The following is a 22620-nucleotide window of genomic DNA, read 5'->3' as shown; positions in this document are numbered from 1 at the left end:
TCACTACTTGTAACCCAAGGCAGTTAACTCTTTTGGTCTCTGTGGATTTCCCTTTTCTCTATGGAGATGTAAATGGAGTTGCACTGTGTGGAAGCCATTTGTGCCTGCCTTCTTTCACTCTATGTGATGTTCCTGAGTCTCATCCCTGTGGTAGATGCGTCAGTACTTTGTCCTTCTTGTTACTCAGTAGTCCCTGGTTTCTCCTCAGCATGACACGCCTTGAATTTGCTTCAGAGTTGTATTTTAAAAAGTGTATTTCTTCCATTTCATGTCCAGATCATAGGACAGTGAATATTGATAACAATTTTTCAGCTGATTTTCTATGAACGGATACCTTAAATATAATTAACACCTTAAAATAATATATATTTCCTTTTTATTTAATATGCACTGTCAGTCTGAGTATTCCTGTATGGAAACTCTGACTCTCTACTAAGAACAGTCATTGTTTCTCTTGCTGAACTTTGTTATCCTTGAGATACAAATTTAATATAGTGTTCAGGTATACAAGTGACTTATTTAATCAAGAATTTTAGAAAGGTAATATACTAATTTCACATTATATTTTAATACAAGAGAAATATTTTGACAATTTAAAAAGTTATTTTCCCTACTTTGATCCTTAATTTGGGTTCCTTTAGTTTCACAGTTACTGCTAAAAGAATAATTGTTCTTAGTGGGCCATGAAGCTAGCATGAACATTAATGTTATCCTCAACTATATTTTGATTTTGTATTAGATTTGATGTTCTTTAAAAAGTCCAGTCTAATCAGCAAAAAGTTTGAGATTCTTTTCTGTTTTTCTTTTCTCCGTACCCTTGCCTTAATTTCCAAAATCCTCCTACCCTAAAGAGTAGTTGTTGGAAAAATTCACGTACTTTATCGGCAACATCACAGTTTATGCTGTGTGAAATAAATGAAATAGTAGAGGCTTTAATTTACCTAACACTGGTGTGACTCTGAAAATTCATTCTGTGACATTACTTATAATGGTTTGGGGAGGGCGGTCCATGTGTGTGAGGGAGGGGTGCTTTTTTACAGCATGGCACTTTTTCAAACATTTTTCGTGTGCTTAGGTACATCCAAGCAGAAGTCCAGTTCCCTGCAGGTAGCAGATCAGGACCTACTGCCACCTTTTCACCCATACCAGCCTTTGGAGTGCATAGTAGAGGAGACTGAAGGCAAGCTGAATGAACTGGGACAAAGAATTAGTGCTATTGAAAAGGCACAGCTTAAGTCTTTGGAGTTAATTCAAGGTGAACCTCTGAACAAAGATAAGATAGAAGAACTTAAAAAGAACAGAGAAGAGCAAGTCCAGAAGAAGAAGAAAATACTGAAAGAACTGCAGAAAGTGGAAAGGCAGTTGCAGATGAAAACACAACAGCAATTTACCAAAGAATACTTGGAAACCAAAGGTCAGAAAGACGCAGTGTCTCCAAACCAGCAGTGCTCTCACAGAGGAGTCTTCCCAGAAGGGGAAGGAGACGCTAGTCTTCCAGAGGATCACTTTTCAGAGTTACCTCAGGTTGACACAATGTTATTTAAAGATAATGATGATGATGAACAGCAGTCTTCACCATCGGCAGAACAAATTGATTTTGTCCCAGTCCAGCCTTTATCACCTCCACAGTGTAACTTTTCCAGTGACTTAGGTTCTAATGGGACAAATTCTGTTGACCTGCAGAGAGTATCAGGTAATCAGCAAATTGTAGGACAGCCTCACATTGCTATTACTGGACATGATCAGGGGCTTTTAGTTCCAGAACCAGATGGACTAATGGTTGCAACTCCAGCACAGACGCTTACCGACACTCTTGATGACCTGATAGCAGGTGGGTTAAGAAATATATCTGTATTAATTTCTCTTTAATCTGTGTGATCAACTTCTTTACACACCCTTCCAAAAACACAGACTTTGTACTTTTCCACTTTAGAACTATTTTTGTAAAATTACTCATTTCTTGAGCTATTTTGGAAGTGAATTCAACTGAACTCAATGGCACTAAACCATAAAAATATGTTTCTACCTTTTTTTAATCTTATTTTGAAGACAAAAAAATAAAGTTGCCATAGTCTTTAATTTTAGACCTTTAATATAAAATCCGCCCTATATTGTGTCTTGGGTAGGAACTCGCAAAGTACAATTTCTTTATAGGTTTTAGAAGTATCCGTGTACGACTATACATAAAATTTTCCTGCTGGTGACTTTCATGTTTGGAAATCGTAATTTTATATCACACTGCTTTTTACCAGACCAGTTTAATTATTTTTAACTAAATGGAATATTCAGAGAAAACTAAGCATTCCATGTTAGAATATTTGTGGTTAGAAGATTAATTTTAAATTATCATCATTTAGAGATTGGAATTTTTACACGAAACCTTGGTGAAAGCATACAGACACACCAAACATACAAATAGCTCTACACATGTGCGTGCATACCCATGCACACACACACACACACACACACACACACACACACACACAGAATAAGAGAAAGAGAAAAAAAGCCCTAACAAAATATATGTTCTTGTTTATTGTTGTGTGGAAAATTACAACTAGATATGAAATGAGGTGCACACGTTTACTTTCCCTTTCATTGTCCTTGCAGCAGTGAGAAAACAGTGCAATTAATCATTTACCTTCCTAAAGATGGCTGGTGAATGTATCACCTCCATGAGAGCCCAGTTCAGAAATGCAGCCAGAATGGCTGTTGACAGTGGATGAAGACCAAGAACTAAGATGTAGCTGGAGTGATATTCAAAGGCAGGCCAGTCCTCTGTCTCTTGATTGCAACATTTTTCCTTACTGTTGTCTGTACCCTCATGTCATACTCTCTCCCCATCCTGATTATGCTGTCCCAGTTTCCTTTTTCTTTTGTGAGCCTTTTTAGTCTTCCTAATCATTACTGAAATCTTTTAAAATGTGGAATAAGATTACTTAAATCAGAAAGTTTATTGGGCATGTGTATAATAACTTACGTTGGTTACAGAATTGTGATATTGCCTTTGAGGATCCTCTCATATGTAATAGGGAGAGCTGTGTAGAGGAATGTTTTGATTGGCTTAAAGAATATTAAAATGTTGGGGATGTTTTAAAGAGTTAGGCTCTTTATTGTTTAATTTGGATTTTTGTATTTCTCAGCATGCAGCCATTTAACTCAAACTTTGTACTATTAGCATTGAAAGTTATTAAAAACTGGATAAACTCTTGTAGTTCATTTATAGTTCTAGTTCATAATCTGGGTAAACGGATAATGGAATGTAAAGTATGATTGTGAATAATAATGATCAAACTAGTGACCTGGGAATGACATATTTAAGACTTACAGTTCTGTAACTAGCATTATGTTCCTAATTAGTTACTCAGTTTGTAGTTATGAAACCTGTCTTATCCAAACAGAACCTTCTTTAAAAAAATTTAAAAAGGGCCAGGGATATAGCTCAGTGGCACAGCGCCTGCCTGGCAAGCACAAGGTTGTGAGTTCGATTCCCAGTACAAAAAAAAAAAAAAAAAAATAAATAAATAAATAAAATAAAGTAGAGGCAGCTCAAGAGTCTGAAGTAGGAGGATCATAAAAGACCCTGTCTTGAAAAAATTTTTTTATTTTTTGTCTTTTTGAGACCGGGTCTCACTGTGCAGTTCAGGCTGGCCTTGGAGCTCACTTTGTAGCCCACGCTGGCCTTGAACTTGCAACAATCCTCCTGCCTTAGCCTTTTGAGTGCTGGGATTACAGGCGTGAGCCACTATGCCCTGCTCCCTATCTCAATTTAAAAAGTAAAAATAAAAAGGCCTAGGGAAAATAAATAAATAAAGGCCTAGGATCATAGCTAAGTGGTAGAACACTTGCGTTGCCTGTGCAAGTCCCTGGGTTCACTCCCCAATACAAGCCTTTAGAAATAGATGAAAAGGGAATTTGTAGTATTAAACTTTATGGAAATACTTACAGATGACTTTTATAGGAAGTGTTTATCTCACTGAAGTATTTGTTAAATGGTAATGGTCTTTTTCAAAGTTCTCATGAAACTTTAGGTCTACGGCCATACTAGCCTGAATGTGCCCGATCTCGTCTCATGAAACTTTAAAAAATGAGCTTAGGAAATTTTTGAAATTATATGCAATGTTAATATGAATTAATAAAATTTACGTTAAACATTAATACCACATTGTACAGTATTCTCTCATTGAAGAGTTTTAACATTTAAATCAGCCAAATAAGTTTAAAAATTAATTTCATCTAAAAAAATCTCGATCTTTATGAAAGTTATGTTTGCAATACATGGCAATAATTGAATTTGTTCAAGATGATTTATCTCACTTAAAATTTAAAATAATTATTTTTTCCAAATCTAAGTTTCTCTTAATTTTCTCAGTTGAAGATAAATTAGAAAAGAATAAGACCTATTCAGCAATTATAAAATACACTACTATATTGATAAGAGAATAGAGCAGGTCACAGATACCATTAATTTTACCTAAATTAAATTAATTTTCATTCTTCTTATTTCATAAAGGAAAGAATAATCTTTATGTTAAAATTTTACTTTAGAGAATATATATAGTAGCAATAAATTTTACTGTTCTAGCTTTGAAATATTTTTCATGATGAGTTGCTTAAATACATAATTCGTGTCATGTCTTGATTAGCTAACTTAGCCTTCTAATATATAGTCTTACAGATGTCATGCTTGATATAGGCCTAAATAATACATATATATATATATTTTTTTATTTTATTTTATTTTTCTTGATTAAGGAACATGGTTTCTCAACTTGTTTTCTTCTGAAAGAGAGTGTTGGACTTTTACTAATTACCATCGTTGCAAAAGTTCATATATCTAGAAATTTAAAGTGATTTAAAGAAGCAGAAAATAGTTTCGACCATTGGGCAGTTCTAGAAAAATTTCATTCTTAACATATAAAGAAAATTGGTTAAATATCGACTATTAGCAATTTCTTTACATTTATTGAGCATTTATGGACCAAGATCCATCCTAAATGCTTTATGTTACATTCTCTCACAGGCTATTAGTAATTATCTTAAAAATAGGTCCTTTTCCCATCTACTTTTCTATTTAAAAAAGCTTAGGCTTGCTAGTAATTGCCAAGATTCAAACTCAGTTCAGCCACATTTAAAAATCTTAGATCTATCCAGGTATGATGGCATATGCCTATAACCCCAGCTGTACAGGAGAGTGAGACAGGAGGCTTTAGGCTGAATCTCAGCCTGGGCAATTTAGTGAAACACTGTCTCAAAATAAATTTTTTTTAAAAAAGGGCTGAGGGTGTAGTTCAATGTGATGGCCTTGAGTTCACTCCCTAGTGCTAAAAATTTTTTTAAAAATTAAAAAAAAAATACGGCTGTAGCTCAGTGGTAGAGTGCTTGCCTATTAAGTTTTATGACTTTTTAGTGCCTTGTTACTGCTGACACCCTAATATGCTCTCTTAAAACAAATTTCAGGTTTTCTTTGCTGTGCCGGAGATCGAACTCACGACCTTGTGCTTGCCAGGCAGGCACTTATGCCAATGAGCTATATCCCCATCTGCCAAATTTCAGTTTTAACAAAATGTTGGTTTAAGTAACCCTGCAGTTGTCAATGTAGGCTTAAGAATAAAAAAATAATCAAATTTTTAAAAAAGAATAAAAAGTAATTATAAAATTCTACTATTTTGAGAGTATTTGCATTACATAGCAGGGCATGGTGGCACATGCCTTGTAATCCCAACACTCAGGAAGCTGAGGCAGGAGGATTGCCTTGAGTTTGAGGCCATCCTAAAATACATACCAAGCCTTTTTCTCTCCTCTCAAAAAAAATCCTCTAATTAATTCGAGTATTTTATTTTTAGCCTTTTATTTAAATGAAACTTTAAAGTTGTTGTATAGAACAGAGTATACCAATTAAATTTCTTCTAAAAACCGCACAACGTATCGTATGTACCCCTGGTAATAAAAAATTTTTAAATGAGATTTACTATCTTCCATACACTTATAAAACTTTTTCTTCAACTTCATAGATCAAGTTAATCTGGGTGTGTTGGTACATACCTGTATTCCCAGCTAGTGCAGGGACTGAGACAAGATCATCACAAGTTTGAGGCCAGCCCGTGAAACTTAGACCCTGTGTCAAAATAAAAAATAAAATAAGACTAGGGATGTAGATCAGTGGTAAAGCACCTATGGATTTGATACCCCATACCATAAAAAAAGTAAATAAAGCCAGAATAATATTGCTAGTTCTTCTATACTCCATTGTAGAATACTGTACAAATTTAATTTGAATTATATATCAGTCTTTGTGGTAGTGGTCTGTCTTAGTCATTTTCAGACATATTTCATTCCACATAGGCTACATCTTAGGATTTATAAAAATGTCAGAGTTCTGGTTCCTCAAATTGCAACCTTTATTCCACATGTACCTTTTAAATCTCTTGCTATTTTCTAATTTTATTTTTATAACTTTTCATTTGTAATTAATTCTATTAAAGTTACTTTCTATGGAGTGTTTCTGACTGTTATTATTACAAGGAGAAAAAATGCTTCTAGGATAATGTAGTACAAAAATGTACAATAACTGATGTAACAACATATTTTTGGTAAAAGAGGTGTTAAATACACAAAAGTATATTTAAAAATTAACTCTGTATAAAAGTCTTTCATTGCATCATATTCCAGCGTAGCATACCATCCATTTAAAAATGTTTAAATATCTGCTTTTCATAATAAAAAAGATAATATGAATAAACAAATGATGACAGAAAAGTAGTTCTTTACTAAGGTATACCATAAAAGTTATCAGACCATCCACTGTTAGTAAAGTGCTATATATCTGCATAGTGTGGGGTATTTTTTTTTTAGCTAGTTACCAGACACAGCAGCTCTTTTGAGGAGGTGTAACAGAATAGTGTGTGCTTATTGCATAACAAAATTTTTTAAAATTTTGTTTCCATTATGTATGTTCTTATAGGTGAAACAAACATATGTGATTATCATTCCTATTTGTAACTGAATAGTTGAATTAAGTTATTTATATGGTGACTGAAATTACCGAAATTTGTATTACCAAGATGGTTTTATATATTGGTGGGGAGTGGAGAAGATAGCGTATGTAGAAACACAACCAGGCATTTTACACTTTCTAAGTTATTTAAACTAGTATCTTAGTAAACTGAGTCATTCATACTTGTGAACCTTGATCGGGATCAGTTATATCACAATCCTTACATTGGGGCACAGTATACTTGACTGGGATTTAGTCATATCAGATGCTAGAGAGAAATCATTTTCCAACACTTGAAATGCTCACCTTTTCCTTTGAGTCTTGTGTATTTCTTATTGACTTTTAATCTGAGTGCAAATAAAAGGTTACTGTCTTCACTGGATTCATTTTTTCTATATTATTAATGATTGTTTTTTCTGATTTTTTTTCTTGAATGAATAGTAATGTTTTCATCTTTTAATACAGTGAGTGATAGTACTGTGAGTCTTATAGAATACCTGATAATGACACTTACTGAGCATTCATCGTGTGCCAGACACTGTGTTAAGTACTTTAAATAACATTGCCTCACAGACTGTCACAGCATCTGAGATAGGTGCTGTTCTCTCCTGTCTGGGTCAGGTTCCATCCCCTAGAAAATTTTAGAAATATTCAGAGATGTAGAAGATAAAACTTTCAGCTGGGCATGGTGGCACATGCCTGTAATCCCAGTACTCGGGAGGCTGAGGCAGGAGGATCATTGCAAGTGCAAGACCAGCCTGGGCTACAAAGTGAGTTCAAGGCCAACCTGAACTGCATAGCGAGACCCTGTCTCAAAACAAAACACACACACACACAAAAAAAAGATATAACTTTCAATAACTTTTCAAGCACCAGATTTTTAAGTTCGTAGAGTTCCCAATATTCATTTTTTAAAAGTTTCTCCCTAACATTGATTTATTTTAACAAATTTTGAAAGTAAATACTGAATATTAAAAACACATATTCCCTATTGTATAAGAAATATTCTAACTTCTTCCCTTCCTCTTTTTTTCCATTCTGCATTGTCCATAGGATATTTTTATCTTATTAGATAAATGAAGACATACAATTCTTTTTTAAAAAATAGTTAGAAACTATATTACTCCTCCTGACAATGTAAAAAGCTATCGTTTATTGTATATGCACTACATAGCAGGCACTGTGTTAGGTATTTTATGTGCGTTATCTCAAGTTATCTTTCCAACAGCTTTCTTTTGTTTTGTTTTGTTTTCTTTCCGGTACCAGGAATCGAACTCACAACCTTGTGCTTGCCAGGCAGGCACTTTGCTGCTGAGCTAAATCCCCAGCCCCTTCCAACAGCTTTCTAAGCTGGGTACTATTGGGTACTATTGTTATCCTCATTCTGCATGTAAGAAAACTGAGGTTCAGACAAGTTTGATTACTTGCTCAAATCAGAAAGTCAGTGGTAGAACTGGGATCCAGCTATAGGTTTTCCTGATTCCAAAGCTTGTGATTTAACCACTGTAGTATATTACTGCTATGAAAATTTTGGGATTTTTGTGCTTTTCTATGTACACACACACTTACTTTTTAAAATGAAATTTAGCAATATGAATATTGTTTTTCAGCTGTGAGTAGCAGAGTGCCCACTGGTTCAAATACTTCCTCTCAGACCACAGAATGTCTTACACCTGAATCCTGTTCACAGACTCCAAGCAATATGGTTTCCCTATCTATGCCCCTGGTGTATCCTTCGGTTGACATTGATGCTCATGTGAGTAGACTGCTCTAAACTTACTTTGCATATTTTAATTTTGTTGGAAAATGAAAATTATCACTATACATTTGTGATGAATGAATATTTTTCTCTTCAATTGAAAACTTTTATAACAAAAAAGTAACAGTTTTAGGCCAGACTTGCTGGTACACACCCGTAATCCCAGCATTTAGGAGGCTGAGCCAGGAGGATCACCCATGAGTTTGAGGCCAGCCTTGGCTACATAGTGAGTTCAGGGCCAGGCTAAACTACGTGTGAGACCATGTCTCAAAAAAACAAAATAAAAACCCCATAAAAGTAACTTTTATTTTCTTTTTCTAGACCGAGAGCAATCATGACACAGCATTAACACTAGCTTGTGCTGGTGGTCATGAAGAACTTGTATCTGTACTTATTGCACGGGATGCTAAAATTGAGCACAGAGACAAAAAAGGTAAGTGTCAATCACAAATAAAATCTGAGTAGTTACATCAGAAAACAGTTGTAGCTTTTTTATTATCAGTAATTTTTACCCTGTCGTAGTGATAAGATGAAGCAATATCCAGATTGATTAATCTACAGAGCCAAATAATTCTCCAAAAATTTATTTTAGATATGAATTACAAGTGAAGGTTGTAGAGTTGAGGGTGTTCCTCAAAAGTAGAGGTCTTGCCTAGCATGCTTAAGGACCTGGGTTAAGTATATGTGTGTGCACACGCACACACATGCACGCACACCAAAAGCATGCCTGCCTCTCTTCTTAACCATGAGGTAGTTCATGTAAATGCATCAGAGTTCACTGTGACTCTATACTTTAATAGTTTTTGTTAACTTAGCCTTTCCATTTTGTCAGGTATGTATATATTTTTGTTATTAACAAATTAGTTTTAGAGCAGTTTTATGTTAGAAAGTTACTGGTTACTGCCCTGAAGTTTCGTTGTTTGTTTGTTTTTTTTTTTTTTTTAATAAAATAACAGAGAATTAAAAGCAGTGGCTTTAAAATAAAATAAAACCCACAAACTTTTTTTTATTTCTGATTTAGGTTTCACACCACTGATCCTGGCAGCAACAGCAGGGCATGTTGGAGTTGTTGAGATCCTTTTGGATAAAGGCGGGGATATAGAAGCACAATCTGAGCGAACTAAGGATACTCCACTTTCACTGGCATGTTCTGGTGGACGTCAGGAGGTATGTTCATTTTCACTTTGTAAAAATTTAGCTTATTTTTAAAAATGCATTTGATTAGTATTTTAGTGACATGTAGAAAATGTGCATGTGTTTTGACATGTTCCACATACTTTCTGAGGAGCAGGATACTTTTGTTCAGTTCAGTGGGCATAGTAAATGTACTTTTAAGGAATCTGTTTCTTGCCCTTAAGGGTAAATAAAAACTCTTACATTTATTGGGGCTGAATGAACTGTAATTCTAACACATAGAAAATTTAAATTCATTCTTCAATGGTTGGAAATACTGTTCTTCAACAGTCTAAAATATATTCAGCCTGGTGCAATGGCTCACGCCTGTAATCCCAGCACTTGGGAGGCTGAGGCAGGCGGATTGTCATGTGTTCACGGCCAGCCTGTGCAACACAGTGAGTTCAAGGACAGCTTAAACTACATAGCTAGCCCTGTGTCAAAAACAAAACCGTCATATTTGGACAAAGAAGTTGTCTGTCCTGTATCTTTGTGCTTCCTTCACTATAAGTTGAGCCTTTGCTGTGAGCTGGGTTTCTGTGTTCCTACTTTGCAGGTGGTAGACTTGCTGCTGGCTCGAGGTGCAAACAAAGAGCACAGGAATGTGTCTGATTATACACCCCTGAGCCTAGCTGCATCTGGAGGATACGTCAGTATCATTAAGATTCTGCTTAACGCTGGGGCAGAAATTAATTCAAGGTATCACTGTTTGTTCATTTCATTATTCATGACTGCTAAGTTATTGCTCTGGAGTTGTGTCTTCCCCAAAATGTTTGGACAAAAAACATTGTTCGAAAAAATCATTCCTATAATCCCAGTTTATTTCAGTGATGTGGCTTCTTTTATTTTTTTTTTATTTTAAAAATAAAAGGAGGAAAACATTAACAGACAACATTTTACAAAATAGCAAAAGAACAGTACAGACAATACAGAGTTACAAACAAAGTGGTAGGAAATTAACAATGCTTGTTGTATTACATATTGATATCTTCAAAGTCGTTTCTCATGAATACAGATAGAGACATGCAATATTGATCAATCAAGGACTCACTGACAGTTTCTTTCAGCAAAGAAATAGAAGACAGTAGAACAATTATGTTAACTATCCTTTATATACATACATACAAAATTTCTCCTTCTTTCCCTTCTCTTTTCCCACATCCCAATTGCCCTTTACCCTTGAGTGTTTTCCTGTCATTTCACAATGTCTGTCATACCTCCTAGTTTAAATTAACTCTTTCAGGTTTTACAGTAGTGAAACAGTGTGGTGCTTGCACATGTATGTCTGATTTATTTCACTTATGAGTATGGTCTCCAGTTGTGACCATTTACCTATAAAAGAATTTATCTTTCTTTATAGCTGAGTAATATTCCATTATATAAAAGTACCACAATTTTCTTATCTAATCCTCGGTGGATGGACATTTGGGTTGCTTCCACATTTTAGCAATTACACATTGTGCTGCTATGAACATAGGTGCACATATATCGCTGTGATATGATGTTTTTAGGTCTTCTAGGAAAATACCCAGCAGGGGGATAGCTGGGTTGAATGGGACCTCTAGACCTAGTTTTCAGAGGAATCTCCAAACTGATTTACACAGTGGTTTTGCCAGTCTGCATTCCCACCAGCAGTGGAGAATGGTTCCTATTTCTCCAGAGCCTCGCCAGCATTTGTTATTGGTTGATTTCTTAATGCTAGCCATTCTTACTAGGGTAAGGTGGAATCTCAGTGTTGTTTTAATTTGCATTTCTCGAATGACTAATGATGTTGAACATTTTCTCATATATTTATTTGCCGTTTGTATCTCCTTGTCTGAGAAGTGTGTATTCATCTCAGCTGCCCATTTTTGGATTGGGTCTTTGAATTTGGGGAGGGCTGATATTTTTTCATTTTTTATATGTTCTAGCTAGAAGCCCTTTGTCGGAGGAACAATCAGCTAAAATTTTTTTCAAGTTTGGGTTTTCTGTTTACTCTGCTGGTGATTTCTTTAGATGTGCAGAAACTTTTCAGTAGGATGAGATCCCAGTTGTTGATTCTTTCAAGTGTTTCACGTGCAATTTGGTTTTTGTTCATGAACTCTCTGGATGTGGCTTCTTTTAAAGAGGTCACATTACACAAAGTACTTCATTGTATATACTAAGTACGAATTATATTTAAATTGTAAGATTTTCCTATTCCTTATTGGTCTAAACAAATAAAATTACTCATCAGTCCTAAGATGTTTCTCTTCAATGAAACATTTTTGTCTCAAATGCTTTTTTAAAAACATAAATAACATATTATTTTAATTTTCTGAGCATCTTTCTCTCCTTAGGACTGGGAGTAAACTAGGTATTTCTCCCCTGATGTTGGCTGCGATGAATGGACACGTTCCTGCAGTGAAACTGCTGCTTGATATGGGTTCAGACATTAATGCTCAGATAGAGACCAATCGGAACACAGCCCTCACCCTGGCCTGTTTCCAGGGCCGAGCAGAGGTAGTGAGTTTGCTTCTGGACCGCAAAGCCAATGTTGAACATAGGGCAAAGGTAAGCATTTTATAATTTATCAGCTACTTCAGAAACAGTTCTCGTAAAAAGAACATGGCATTTCAACTCAAGTTGAGTATAGTGTTTTAAATTGTTGTAAGTTAAAACTGATGACTCGGTGTAGGTTTGGAGAATTACTTTATACAGTAGTCATTTACACCTTGCATATGTATGACTTATTTAGGGCAGTGAAGAAAACAGATTTACTACTTTCCTTCCTCAGCCCTAAGTGCCTTTTTATTGATTTTGCAGCTTGCAGTTTTTCTTTTTTTGTTTTTATTTGTTTTGTTTTATTTTGAGACAGGGGCTTGTTATGTAGTTCAGGTTAGCCCTGAACTGACTGTGTGGCCCAGGCTGGCTTCAAACTTGTGGCAATCCTTCCGCCTCTGCTTCCCGAGTACTGGGAGGATAGGTGTGTAGCACCATGCCTGGCTCTGCAACTTTTGACTGTAATATTATTTTGGTTTTTTTGTTTGTTTGTTTTTTTGGTACAGGGAATCAAACTTGGTGTATTATTTTTTAATACAGATTTTAAAAGAACTATTGTATAATATAATTGCATAATTTATTATTTATTGGCTTACACAGACTGGTCTTACCCCCTTGATGGAAGCTGCTTCTGGAGGATATGCAGAGGTTGGAAGAGTTCTCCTTGATAAAGGAGCAGATGTCAATGCCCCTCCTGTGCCTTCCTCAAGAGATACTGCTTTAACAATAGCAGCAGACAAAGGTCACTACAAATTTTGTGAGCTCCTGATTAACAGGTAAGCAATATTCTATACATATACAGATACATATATGCAGACAGAGAGAATTTCCTGTGGTTCCTTTCATGTTTCAAATCTTTAAAGTAAATAAAACTGTTCTACTTTATTGACATTTTAAAGTATAAGTTATTTGCATTTTTTAAACAAGATAATAGAAGATGATAGAGAAAACAAGAAAATGTTGGCCTTTTCTTATAGGAAACAATCTATTTACATGCTTTGTTTATAGGGGAGCCCATATCGATGTTCGTAACAAGAAGGGAAACACCCCACTCTGGCTGGCATCCAATGGCGGTCATTTTGATGTAGTACAGTTGCTTGTGCAAGCAGGTGCTGATGTGGATGCCGCAGATAACCGGAAAATCACACCCCTTATGTCTGCATTTCGCAAGGTAATCTGATATAGGAGGAGAGAAAATTGAGTAATTTTAAAACTATTCTAAGTTGAAACCATGTGAGAAAGATAAATTAATCTCAGAAAATTGAATATATTTCTGTACAACAGTCACTGCTGTCTTTCCGTTTTTTTGTGTGTGGCTAACCCTAAGAGCTATGTGGTAGTTTACTGTAGACAACTTTGTTGTTGAATCACTTGGTGTCTTAACTAGTTTTATATTTCTGTACATAAAACATGAGATTTAAGAAAAGCTAGTATATGCAGATGGATATTTTCTCTACCTGAGGAGAGGGGAAAAGAGTAAACTTTCATAAAAACTTACACCTCCTATTAATGCCCATTTGTCTGCTATATTTTAAGAAGCCTAGCCTGTTGTGGTGGTATACACCTATAATCCTAGTGCTCAGGAGGCTGAGACAGGAAGATCATTGCAAGTCCAAGGCCAGCCTGGGCTACAAAGTGAGCTCAAAAACAGCCTGAACTGCATAGCGAGACCCTGTCTCAAAAAGACAAAAAATAAATAAAAAATAAAAAGCCTTTATGATAATTAACTTTATAAGGATTTCAAGATAAATAAATGAATCTGATGCTGGCAAAAAGGGGGTTAGAGGGAAGGGGAAAAGGAGAAGAATTTCAGATGTGTAATATACATGTACCAATTCCCTACCATGAATGTAATCATTATGTACAGCAAACAGGTACTAATAAAAGTTTTAAAAGTCTTCCCATAGCAATTAATGATAAGCTGTAAACTATTTAACGTGGCCTACAAAACTCTGTATAACGTGTGGTTCATGTTAACTGCCCAGACTAATTATTCACTTTATCTTCCCCCTTGCTCACTACATTGGATAGTCACTGGCCTGGAATGCACTAAATGTTTAACTGCCTCAAGGGTTTTTACATACAGGTTTTCTTTCCCTAGGATATTTTCCCTTGTTTTGTTGTTTTGTTTTGTATTTTAACCTGGTTCACCTCTTTGCTCATCTGTAGCTCCCCCGCTTTTTTTTTTCTATCTTTTTTGAGACAAGGTCTCACTAAGCAGTTCAAGCTGGCCTTGAACTCACTTTGTAGGCTAGGCTGGTCTTGAACTCACAGTGATCCCCCTGCCTCAGCCTCCTGAATGCTGGGATTACAGGCATGCACCACCATGCCCAGCTTTAACTTCCATTTTAAGTGTCACTTCTCAGATTCTTTCCCAATATTCAACTCAAGAAAAGTTCTCCATTGTAGTTGAATTTTTATTTTCCTTGTTCCAGTGTGTAATTACTATTCAAACATTTATTTACCCCTGTTTTACAAATAGGAAATCCATGAGAGGACTGTATCTTTCACTACTATTTCTACTGAGTTGTATGGCACAATGCCTGACACAGAAACTAGGTGGTCACCAAAGTTACTGAAGGCTAGCATAGCAGTGGCAGGTGATAGACAGACAGATGACATACAGTTTAACTTACTCATGTGCACACCCGTATGGCCCATACCCATAAAGGTGTGTAGTATTTCCACAACAGCAGGTTTGCAACCACTTTTCTCGTGTTTTGTCTCCGTCATAGTAATTCTTTTTCTTATTTTTTTACTTTCGTTATTTTATGAAAAAATAAATTTATAACAATAATAGGAGAATAACAGTAGTTAATACACCATATACTATTATCTTCAAATATCAGTAATTATGAGGATGTTTTAGAACCTTAATGGGAGGGAAAACTATGCAAGCTTAGCTATATTAAAATAGATGTGCTTAGAACTTATACAAATTATTTAGTCCCTGATGATCCATCTTATTTATTCAGTAAGGTGGATCTAAAATAATGCTTTGAAACCTAAAAAATACTTTTTGTTATACTGAAGCTTATTTCATGTTCCTGGGTTGTATTTTACTAATATTTAGGCAAGTAAAGGAGATCAAACCCAAGGATCTTGCCCTGAATGATATCCCTAGTTCTTTTTATTTTTATTGTTTTAAATTTTAAGACAAGGTCTTGATGAGTTGCTCTAGTTTTTATTTTATTGACAGAATTATTCTAGGAGATTGTGTTTTCAATGAAAGGTTTTCTACTTGCTTTTTTTTTTTTTTTTTTTTTTGAGAAAGGATCTCACTGTGTAGTTCGGGTTGGCTTTAAATTCACTATGTAGCCTCAAACTCAGGCTGGCCTTGAACTCATAGTGATCCTCCTGCCTCAGCCTCCCAGGTACAGGTGTGCACCACCATACATGGCTTTGTTTTTCTACTTTCTGTAGAAAATGGGTATATTAAATTCAAGAGAAATACTTTTTGGTCTACCATATATTCCTGAGCATGCTGTTTATATTTTTCTGTTTATAAACTGAATACTTATTTTAATAATTTAAATAATAAATCTAGTACCTATCTTAGAATTTTTTGTCATAAGTTGTTAAGAATATGGGCAAAATTTCAAGGATTTTGTGGTTTTTGTTGTGCTTCTCACAGGGGCATGTAAAAGTTGTTCAGTATTTGGTGAAGGAAGTCAATCAGTTCCCTTCAGATATAGAATGTATGAGGTACATCGCAACAATTACAGATAAGGTAAGTTTATTATGCTGTTAAGTCACATTTTTGTTATTTGTTAATGACAGGGTGTGATCATATCTTGAATATAGTGAATGTTTAAGTTTTTAAAATGTGTTGCACCAAAAGACACATTGCCATTAAACAAACAAACAAAAAAAACCAAGACACTGCCACTAATCTCCCTCAAAATATCCCCCCCCCCCACACACACACACTCACTTTGAACAAACTTAACCCATCCTTCTTGCCACTTACTGAAATAGTTCTGGAAGTGCTTCTCGAGTGTCTTTATAAGATGTGATCAAAAATAAGATGAATCCTGCTGCCAGATGCCATCCAACGGAAAGGCAGATTTCCTAAAAACATTACAGTGTGTCTTCTTCCACTTTATTCACTGGCACTAGCACTGTGTGACTTCTTGCTGTTCCCCAAAATGAGCCTGGAAGGTAAATGTTTTGAATCAATTCAGGAGTTTGAAGCGGCCATGACAGCACAACACTCAGGACAGAGGACTAACCCAACTGCTTCAGAAAGGGGCAAGAACCTTGAGTGTGTTTAAAGTGAGGGAGAATACTGAGGGAGATTAATGGCAGTGTATCTTCTACTATAATAGATTTTTAGTTTCAACATTCACTGTATTTTTCAATCATACCTCATATGCCAAGATACTGAATTAAGAACTTGTTCTTTCTGTCCTTGAAGAAGGCAGAAGCGTACATCTGTGCCTTACTTTCTCCGTTTGCAAAGTGGATTGGTATAATACTTTTGACAGTGTATGTTGAGATTTTTTTACTTTTGTGGACCATATAGTATTGACTAAAGCTGAATTGATTACTAAACCACCAACCTGATCAGAAAGTTTCTTAGGAAAAGTACCTGTTTTGATGAAAGAGTGATATGGAACTAGACCCAGGAGAGCTTATCTTGGCTGAGTGAATTTTCAGTTGTTGGAGCTTTAACCTTTGGACTTGGGATTTTCTCAGTTGCTCCACTATCATTTGGTCATTCTATGTTACATTTCTCACTATATGTATGTAATTCCATTTCCCACTGTAGGAGTTATTGAAAAAATGTCACCAATGTGTTGAGACAATTGTGAAGGCTAAAGATCAGCAGGCTGCAGAAGCAAATAAGAATGCAAGTATTCTATTAAAGGAACTGGACTTGGAAAAGGTAAGTGGGAAAAATAATGTTCCTTATCACAAGTTGTTGAAAATCAGCCAGAATAAACTTGTCACTGTGTGACAGATAATCTTAAAATATGACTTTAAGATTAATGTGATTTATTTAATGATTTAAAGGAAATGGTTGTTTGAATTATGCATAAAAAATATTTAGAGATTATATAAAATGAGGGACTGGATTTTGAGCAAGATCCCAATTTACCAAATGACATTGTTACCTAGGTGATTTTATTATAAATCAGAAAAGAAATTAGTAAAGCATTGGAAATCTTCTTTATTTATTTATTTTATATTTATTTATTTTTTTAAGTGTAAAATCTATGTCAGTGATGGCGAACCTTTTAGAGCTTTCAGTAACAGTCTGCTGTGGCACACGTGCCACAGGTTTGCCACCCTGATCTAGGATATAAGCTGTTTATTAGATTGCCTATTCAAAAGAAAGTGACTGGTATCCTAAGATTTGTGGCATAATGGAAAAAAAAAAAATTTAGAAAGATTGCCTTTCTGAGGCTTGGTCTGCTTTCCTGGAGAGTGTCAACATTATAGTCCTACCCATAGGGTGTAAAGTTTTCAGTTTCTCCACAGCTTCACCACACTTTGGGAGGGGGGCAGGCTGGGGATTAACTATATTCCCAGCCCTTTTTTTATTTTGAGACATGGTCTTGTTATTTGCCCAAATGGGACTTGAACTTGCCATCCTCTTATTTCAGCCTCTCAAGTGCTGGTATTTCAGGTGTACACCACTGCACCCAGCTTGTTATTACCTTTTTTTTAAAGACAAGGTCTCACTATGTAGTTCAGGCTGGGCTTAAAGTCTCAGCAATCCTCCTGCTTCATCCTGAGTGCAGGGTTATAGGTTTGTACCACCACGTGCAGCTCTGTTAGTACCTTTTTAATTATAGCCATCCTAATGGGTATCAATGGTTATCTCATTGTGATTTTGATTTTCTTTACCCTGATAGCTGATGATATTTAATTTTTTTTATTAGTACATATTTATTTTTATTTTGTCTTTTTGAGACAGGGTCTCGCTATGCTGTTCAGGCTGGCCTCGAGCTCACTTTGTAGCCCAGGCTGGTCTGGAACTCACAACAATCCTCCTGCCTCAGCCTCCTGAGTGCTGGGATTACAGGCGTGCACCACCATCCCGGCTTCCTACATTTACACTACATAATGTTTACGCTCCTTCACGTGTGGAGCTGGTGCGTGTGTGTAACGCATCTTAGTTCCTTCATCCATCTCCTTCCCTCCCCCCTGCCATTTCTTGACTCCCTTCCCATCTGGGAAAGATCTATTTCCCTATTTCTTCTTACCTCTATTTCCCTTTTGGTTCTTACTTATATTTTATGTGTTTATTGGCCATTTGTATATTTTCTTTGGAGAAATGTCTTTTATTAAAGAATAACTGAAAAGTAAAAATTATATATATTTATGACTCAATGCTTTAACAGTCTAAATTTTAGTAGTCTTTTCATTATTGAGATATAGATTCTAGGTACATGTGTCTTACCAGATGTATGACTTACAATTTTTCCCATTTTATGAGTTTTCCTTTCTTGATGGTTCCTTTGAAGTCCAGTAGTTCTCATGTTTGGTGATATCCAGTTAGGTGGGTTTGGTTATTGTTGCTCTTCTAAGTGTGCTGTGACACTGATCTCTATAAGAAGCTCTGTGTATCATGAACAAAAGTATCATTTCGTTCTTTATTGTAGATGACTGCATTATTGATAACAATGGTATACTTTATCTGCAGTCCAGAGAAGAGAGCAGGAAGCAGGCTCTCGCAGCTAAGAGAGAGAAAAGGAAAGAAAAGAGAAAAAAGAAAAAAGAGGAGCAAAAGAGGAAACAGGAAGAAGATGAGGAAAGCAAGCCCAAGGAGAGCTCAGAGCTACCGGAGGATGAAGATGAAGAGGAGAATGATGAGGATGGTAAGAGTGACTCCTCTGAGTTAGTGATGATGTTTTCTTCATCATGAGTGTCTTTTGCTTTAGTTAACTGTATGATTATTTTAATCTGAAATCAACAACTGACCATGGTAGTAAATAATTCCAAGTGTTTTACATTATAAGTTGATACATATAAACAGAGGTGGGAAGGCAAGCATGTAATTTGAAGTAGTTCAATTATAATTTAAGTCACCTTCTGAAACATGTTTATATTAAAAGCAATACAATATAGGGGCCAGGTATGGTGGCACATGCCTGTAATCCCAGCACTTGGGAGGCTGAGGCAGGAAGATCGCCATGAGTTTCAACCCAGTCTGGGGTCCACAGTGAGTTCAAGGCCAGTCTGGAATGTACAGCAAGACTCTGTCTGGGAAAAAGAAAAAAAAAAAAAATACAGTATAGGAGTTCGCCAGCCTTGCTTCAGGTTCTTCTCTATCTCTAGCTCCTCTGCTTAGAAAGGAGGAAAAGATTCAGTTGCTCCATAAATCATCACTAAGGTTCAAGCTTGAACTATAGCAGGTAGACAGGTTAAGAGAGACGGGTTCATTACTCTCAGACTTGTTTATGGTGCCATCTGCTGGTGCTTGTAGTAAGCAAATAATGTTACTTGAATTCTAGTTCTGAAATACTATTTGAAAAATTTTCTAAATTTTGTTTTTTGCGTAGCTCATAAGCTAGCATTTCAGAGTTTACCATATTAATGGTGTATAATGTGTATATCAACTTAGATACTAGACTATATCATATATTAGTTCTAGTAATAGCCAAGATTACTTATTAGTGAACAGTGGCAAAGGGGAACTACGGCCTAACGGATTGAATTATTATAAATTACTACGTTTTATCACAATTTGTTCTAAGATCTGTGGCTCTTAATGTGCCTTTTATCTGTGTTTGTAATTCTAGTGGAGCAAGAAGTCCCCATAGACCCTCCTAGTGCAACCACCACCACCACAATTGGAATTTCTGCAACATCTGCCACATTCACAAATGTGTTTGGGAAAAAAAGGGCCAACGTGGTGACAACACCCAGCACCAATCGGAAAAACAAGAAGAATAAAACGAAAGAGACCCCTCCGACAGCACATTTAATTTTACCAGAACAACATATATCTTTAGCACAACAAAAAGCAGATAAAAATAAAATAAATGGGGAGCCTAGAGGCGGTGGTGCAGGCGGGAATAGTGATTCGGATAATTTGGACAGCACAGACTGCAACAGTGAGAGCAGTAGTGGTGGTAAAAGCCAAGAATCAAATTTTACTATGGATGTGAATTCTGCTGGTGATAGGAGATACCCCTCACTGCTGCTCAATTCCCAAGAAGAAAAGACAGTTGCCACCCCTCCCAAAACTCAAACACGGTAAATTTTTCTGATGTGTTATCTCCCTGTTCACCTTTTCATCCTTGGCACACAAATTTGAAGTAAAAAACTCCCCACCTTGGCTGGGCGTGGTGGCACACGCCTGTAATCCCAGCACTCAGGAGACTGAGGCAGGAGGATCATTGTGACTTCAAGACCAGCCTGGGCTACAAAGTGAGCTCAAGGCCAGCCTGAACTGCATAGCAAGACCCTGTCTTAAAAAGACAAAAAATAAACAAATAAACTCCCCACCTTGAAAGCTGGGTGTGGTGGTGCACACCTGTAATCCCAGCACTCCAGGAGGCTGAGGCAGAAGGACCTCTAGTTCAAGGCTAGCCTGGGCTACACATTGAGTTCAAGGCCAGCCTGAACTATATAGTGAGGACCTGTCTCATAAAGACAAAACAAACAATAACAAAAAAGAACTTAAGTCTACTGTGTTACCTTGTCTTTAAAATGCAAAAGTAAAATTCACCTCTTCATCATGTGCTAGTCAAGAAATAAAATTATTAGACAGTATAGTAAGATGTGTAGTCTAATGTTAAAAATATTACCATGCCTTAATTTTATTTAACTGTCATTTTTATTACCATCGAACTTTTGGCTTCTGAATCCATTTTAATACTATAATAAATGCTGAATTATTTGCTATATTTCTATTTTTCTGACTTAGTTGATGTGCCAATTTTAATTCAAATATTTTACCATAATTTTGTCTATCGTAAAACTTTTTTTGTTAGACTTAATATTTTTCTCTTCCCAGACTTGATGGTGAAGTGAATCCCAATACCTTCTCAACAAGCTACAAGTCAGTGTCACTGCCATTAAGCTCCCCAAACATAAAGCTTAATCTCACTAGTCCTAAGAGGGGTCAGAAAAGAGAAGAAGGGTGGAAAGAAGTTGTAAGAAGGCAAGTAGATGGAGTCCTATCTTTTTAACTCTAATAAATTACAAAGGTTCCCCCCTCTTGCAAGATAGTTACCAAGTAATTTGAATGTTGTTATTATTGTAAACTATAGTTCTACATACTATACATAAATCTAGAATATGCTAAAGCAGAATTAGAAGCATTATGTACATTTTTGCATTTTATATATTATGTGACATAGCAAGTGTTGATTCTAGGATAACCAATGAACTTTTTATGTTGATCAAATGTAGCATTACTTCTTATTGGTATGTATGAGCTGTTGATACTAATTAAAATGAATAAACTAGCATATATTATTCATCATGGCATTTAACATTGTGGTACACATTATTCTAACTTAGAATGAGCAACATAATTACAGTTTAGTTGACTTGTGATAGTTTGGGCAGACTGAGTGCTTAGATTATGAGTGAGTTTAATATAACATTTGTTATGAATAACAATGGAATTTTCAGCTTTCCTAAATTAAATTCAATGAGAGACCAGTTTCTAAAGCAAAATGTTTTAAAACTTTACTCTTTAAAGTTTGAGAAATATTGTTCTATAAATGTCCATTAACATATTTGCTGAGACTTTTTTTTTAATGAAGACATTTGTTGTCAAAGATACTTGATTTCAAGGCTGATGTGGTGTGCACACCTGTACTCCCTACATTGTGGGGAGGCAGGAGGATTGCAAGTTTGCACCTCAGATGGGCAAATTAGCAACTTAGTGAGACCTTGTCTCAAAGTGAAAAATAAAAAGGGATGGGGATGTAGCTCAGTGCCAACATCCTGGACTCAATCTCCAGTATTAAAAGCAAGATTTGCTTTCATATGTAGTCTTCATCTTATAGGTCGAAGAAACTGTCTGTTCCGGCCTCAGTGGTGTCCAGAATAATGGGGAGGGGAGGCTGCAACATCACTGCAATACAGGATGTGACTGGTGCCCACATTGATGTGGATAAACAGAAAGATAAGAATGGCGAGAGAATGATCACAATAAGGTAAGGGTGAAAAACGTACAATGCCAGCTGTGAGCTGGGATTGTACT

At 35.9% G+C, this 22620-nt stretch overlaps 1 protein-coding gene across 9 annotated transcripts in view; it reads left to right on the top strand.

Moving 5' to 3' along the window:
• Positions 1–22620, top strand: part of LOC102006032 (ankyrin repeat and KH domain-containing protein 1) — a 124809-nt gene that overhangs the window by 84320 nt on the left and 17869 nt on the right. For 6 of the 9 annotated variants that reach the window (XM_013512893.1, XM_005382032.2, XM_013512892.1 and 3 more), the window contains exons 15-28: positions 1076–1831; positions 8608–8753; positions 9078–9189; positions 9778–9923; positions 10486–10628; positions 12248–12461; positions 13050–13225; positions 13458–13620; positions 16084–16179; positions 17221–17337; positions 19102–19276; positions 20201–20657; positions 21421–21567; positions 22424–22573. In XM_013512893.1, coding sequence (XP_013368347.1) covers positions 1076–1831; positions 8608–8753; positions 9078–9189; positions 9778–9923; positions 10486–10628; positions 12248–12461; positions 13050–13225; positions 13458–13620; positions 16084–16179; positions 17221–17337; positions 19102–19276; positions 20201–20657; positions 21421–21567; positions 22424–22573 — 2998 coding nt within the window. Of the gene's footprint in view, positions 1–1075; positions 1832–8607; positions 8754–9077; positions 9190–9775; positions 9924–10485; positions 10629–12247; positions 12462–13049; positions 13226–13457; positions 13621–16083; positions 16180–17220; positions 17338–19101; positions 19277–20200; positions 20658–21420; positions 21568–22423; positions 22574–22620 lie in introns of those variants that run through there. The other 3 variants (XM_013512895.1, XM_013512894.1, XM_013512896.1) reach the window with 2 other exon arrangements.

This window comes from Chinchilla lanigera, unplaced genomic scaffold, assembly GCF_000276665.1.
Source record: "Chinchilla lanigera isolate Chin_1 unplaced genomic scaffold, ChiLan1.0 scaffold00017, whole genome shotgun sequence".
In the NCBI taxonomy this organism is placed as follows: domain Eukaryota; kingdom Metazoa; phylum Chordata; class Mammalia; order Rodentia; family Chinchillidae; genus Chinchilla; species Chinchilla lanigera.
Note: the sequence above shows the minus strand (reverse complement) of the source record. Positions and strands in the feature narration are given on the sequence as shown.